Source organism: Geospiza fortis, unplaced genomic scaffold, assembly GCF_000277835.1.
Source record: "Geospiza fortis unplaced genomic scaffold, GeoFor_1.0 scaffold1509, whole genome shotgun sequence".
Classification (NCBI taxonomy): Eukaryota; Metazoa; Chordata; class Aves; order Passeriformes; family Thraupidae; genus Geospiza; species Geospiza fortis.
This window is the reverse complement of record NW_005054726.1, coordinates 1,705-5,845: the sequence shown is the minus strand read 5'-3', so window position 1 is coordinate 5,845 and position 4,141 is coordinate 1,705. Positions and strand designations below refer to the sequence as shown.

General features: G+C 55.7%; 1 protein-coding gene across 1 annotated transcript in view; it reads left to right on the top strand.

Moving 5' to 3' along the window:
* Window positions 1-1,574: 1,574 nt before the first annotated feature.
* Window positions 1,575-4,141, top strand: part of LOC115949055 (non-lysosomal glucosylceramidase-like) — a gene marked incomplete at its 3' end in the record, with an annotated part of 4,120 nt that continues 1,553 nt past the window's right edge. Inside the window, exons 1-5 of the mRNA XM_031065285.1 lie at window positions 1,575-1,589; window positions 2,918-2,925; window positions 3,471-3,613; window positions 3,812-3,927; window positions 4,030-4,137. Of these exons, the coding sequence (XP_030921145.1) occupies window positions 1,575-1,589; window positions 2,918-2,925; window positions 3,471-3,613; window positions 3,812-3,927; window positions 4,030-4,137 (390 nt within the window). The remainder of the gene's footprint in view (window positions 1,590-2,917; window positions 2,926-3,470; window positions 3,614-3,811; window positions 3,928-4,029; window positions 4,138-4,141) is intronic.

The window sequence follows — 4,141 nt, the reverse complement described above, 5'->3', positions numbered from 1 at the left end:
AAGGGGCAGCACCCGGCGCTTGGGCTCCTCAGAACGGGGTGAGCTGGGAGGACTGGGGGCATCGCTTGGCGATGGGGACCCCCGTTTCCCACCCCTAGGGCTCATCGCTGCCGCATCCTCCCCGGCACAGTCCCCAGTGCTGGCAGCTGGAGGTTAAACTGGGGCCAGCTGGGAGGGGTTTGGAACGCTGTGCGCCGTGGCAGGTTCGGGAGCGGGGCACCTCTCTGGGCTTTGCGTCGGGGTGAGCTGGAGGTAACGACGGGGAGCGCGCCTGGAAAGCCAGAATGTCGCTTTAGCCTTTAACGCTGGAGTGCGGGTGCTGGCAGTGTTTGTGCGCCCGCCAGGCTGAACGCGGGGACCTGCCACGGCATCGCTTATTTCCTTGTGCTGGGTTTATGACTCCTGCCTCCATTTTCTGCTGGTGTCCTTGGAGGCTGCCACTTGCCAAGCTGGTTCCTGCAAAGCTGGATGAAAGGGCAGATTCTGGATTGCTTCGGGGTGCATGGCATGCTGGTCTGACCTGAGACACCCCGGTATGAGCCTGGGCACCCGGGAAGGGAGAGCATGGGTCATGCACCAGAGATAAATAAAGGCTGCTGGAAAAGCTGCTGTAGCAGGTTGGGATGAGCTGAGCATGTGGGAAAGCGTGAAGTTCTGGTGGGATGACCAGGGAGGAGAGGTGATCCTGGCCTTGTTCTCATTGAAGTCTGGAAGAGCCTTGTATCAGTCCTAGGAAAAAAGCAAGAAGCTTGACGTCAAACTACTGCCTCTTCTCCTGTTCAAGTTTAGGAGGTAATTTGGTTGTTTTCTCAAAGTACTTTTGCCATGGCAAGAGCTTCTTTGCGAGGAGATTCCAGCCACAAGAGCAGAGGAGACGAAGTGCTAGGGTCATGAGAAATACCTGTGTGCTTTTGATTTAAACCCCAAGGCCAACATTTCTGGCTGATAGGGTAGCCCGTTCAGGGATGCGAGGATATATGGGGGGCTGCATGCTCCAGGCATCTGTGGGCATCTCAGCATCTGCCTGGCTGGGGCAGCCAGCTCATGGAAACCTGCGAGAGAAACCTGGAGTTCAGTTCTGTGTCACGGTGCAGGGATCTGTGAAGCCCTGCAGATTGGCCTGCCCTTTCTTGAATGACCCCTGTGCCAGGGATGTTCTCAAAACTTGTCATGGCTTGGTGCATCGAGTCCAAAGTCACCTGGTGCAGGTGCTTGTAGCCACTGGGAGCTCCCTGGGGTCGCTGCTTGGGCTCAGGAGGTCCAGAGGAGCTCAGCAGAGGAGCCACAGCATTCTGGGTTGACATTGTTGCGTTGAATTAAACATGATGGAGGGTGCCCTCTTCTGCAGCACCAGTGCTACGTGCAGGTGACATGGCTGGGGGTGTGGACAGCCGTGGTGCAGGATTTTTTTGTTTATCAGGGCTTGTCAGTGTAACTGTGGGTGGCATGTGTGTCTGGAAAGAAGGGCTGTGCAGAGGGCTCAGCTAGGGCTCAGCTGGGGCTGGCGAGGCAGGAGAAGAGGTGCAGGTAGGTTCCCGAAGAGGTGGCTCATGTGTCCTGAGAGGGGTCACGCCATGAATCCAGATCGGGTGGGTAATGTTCGGCTAGGTTTTAACTCCGCTGCCAATTTGAAGGAGAAGAAATGCCCTCCAGCTCTGGCAGGGCTTTTGTTGCTACAGAACACAGTCTTTCTCCTTGTTATTCTTCAGCCCTGGCAGAGCTGTTAATAGCCAGCAATTGGGCATAAACTGCTGGGCTTCTCCTCCTGGTTTGCATGATTTTGGGAGAGGCTGGCAGGAGAAGAGTTTGCATATTGAGATGATAAAATGGCTTTGGCAGTGGCAATAAATCTCAAAGCTTTTCTACTGTGTTCTCCTGTAAAAACTGCTTCCTGAAACCCATCTCCTGCCTCCTTTCCAAGAAGTCAGGATGCCCTGCTAGGCTGTGCTGCAGCCACTCTGCCTGAGCACCTTATTTCCTGTTGCCAGAAGCCTGCTGGGGGAGCAGCTGGGTTGGTTCCCTGACACTGGATTGAAAAAGAATAATAATCATTTCCTTGAGAGAGAGAGAGCACTGCCAAAACCTCGCCTTGGCAGGGTAAGGCTGTGACTGTCCTGTCTGGAGAAGAGCAGTTGCAGCAGATATAGCTTTAAGATAGTGGCAGGCCCTGGTTCAGGGCAGTCAAGCAGGACAGGCTGGTTCTCATCATGCCCTGAACCCCTGTGAGCAAAACGTCCACAAACAGTCAAACACAAAGCTGGGTCTGTAGGAGTGGAGAGCAGGCTGCAGTTAGGTCCTGTGTGATTGCAGCCCAGAAAATCTCACCCTGAGATGGATTTGAGGATCTTAGATGTTGGTGAATAAAGGTGAATGCCCAGTGAGCAACCAAAAAATCAGCTGTGGGTTTGTTCTGTTTGGGAAGGGTAGTAGTAGAGGTGTCGTGGGAGAGCCTCTCCCCCCTTGCTCCTGGGTGTGCATGTCCCCAGGGAATTATTGCTCATTGCCCATCACCTATGCTCTGCCTCCTGTGCAACCAGCAGCAGGACAGGCTGTGTGCTCCTGGCTGGGCTGGTTTTCTGCTCAGCAATATGGAATGGATGTTTGCGGGTAGCTCAGGGACACTGCTCACTGTGGAGGCTCCTATGTCCCCCCTGCCCACCTGGCACCCAGGGCCATGGAGCTGCCAGCTGGGTCTTACCTGACTGTTTGCTGGGCAAGGTTCAGCACCTTCTGGTCCAGTAGCTGTTTTCCATGTGCTAATTGTCTCTGTATAGAAGGCTTAACTTGCGGCAGTTTATTAGCCAAAGCCAGTACTTTACAAGCATTGACTCGGAGCCCAGCCCTGCTCCTCTTGCCTGCAGTGGTGCTGGCACACCCAGCTGCAGGTGTGCCCCTGTTTGGGTGTCTTGATTCCCAGACCTTTGGGTGAGAAATTATCTGATGGGCAGTGCTGGTCTGTGCAACTGGTGTTTGGATGGAGGCAAGTCCCCAGGATCCTGCCAGCTGTGGACAGCAACTATCACCACTTCCAGGGCAGGGCTGCCCTTTGCCCTCTGCCCCAATGAAGTGGTAGTGTGTGGCAATGGGGAAGTGGAGGTGGAAGAGCAAGGCTCCTGTCCCTGGGGCAGTGTGTGTCTCCTCTGGGCTTGCACCTCTGCTTGCAGGCCTTCCTTAGTAGTGCACCAGGCATGGGGGTGGTGGTGGCCCTTGTGTGCATTCCCACTTCTCCACGAACGTCTGGGAAAGCCTGTGCTACATGAGCTGGGAGTCCTGCTCTTCAGTTGCCCTTGCAGTCAGGCCTGAGCTGCCTGAACTCTGCCCTCTTGTGCTGGCTGAGTGATGCATGCTCCAGGTGGGTGATAGAGCCTTATCACCCCTTGTGCCATGGGCATGGGGCACAGGTTCCTCTTGTACACGTCTGCAAGGAGGGAAAGCTCAGCCTGTGCTCATCCTGCCTGGTGACAATGAAGGGATGGTGTTGCCTGCTCCTCACTTCTTCAATACTTCTCTTTCACTTGCAGGTACTTCAGGTGGTGGGTCAAGAAGACCCTGATAGAGAAGAAAAATGCCTTCATTGACCTCTTGTGTGCTGTTCCTCTGCAGCAGATCTATGGTCAGCCTCCATCCACTCTGGGCACTGGGGTGGGCAGGGGTTCACACGAGGCTGTCAGGGTGCTAGATGGAATGAGGAGCTTTTGTGATTTGGGCGATACTGAGTGGCTCTGCCCTGCAGAGATGCATGGGGAGAGTTCTTGAGCCAGGTGCCACCTGGGGGAGGAATGGAGTTGCTAACTCTTGGTGTCTTTGCCAGGGTGCCCGCTCGGCGGGATCGGGGGAGGCACCATCACCCGTGGCTGGCGGGGAGAGTTCTGCCGCTGGCAGCTGAACCCTGGCCTTTACCACTACGAAACGGTCATTGCCAACCAGGTAGGGTCTGTGAGGGGAGTGACAGTCACTGCAGCAGCCTGGGCAGTTGGGACATCTGCCACAGGGCTCCTCTCACCCCTGCATTGCTCCTCTCCTCCACAGTTCACAGTGTGCCTGCGGTGCAAGGGGCAGACCATTTACCAGCAGGTCTTGTCCGTGGAGAGACCCAGCAGCCTGCAGGGCTGGAACTGGGGCTACTGCGGCCACACCGCCC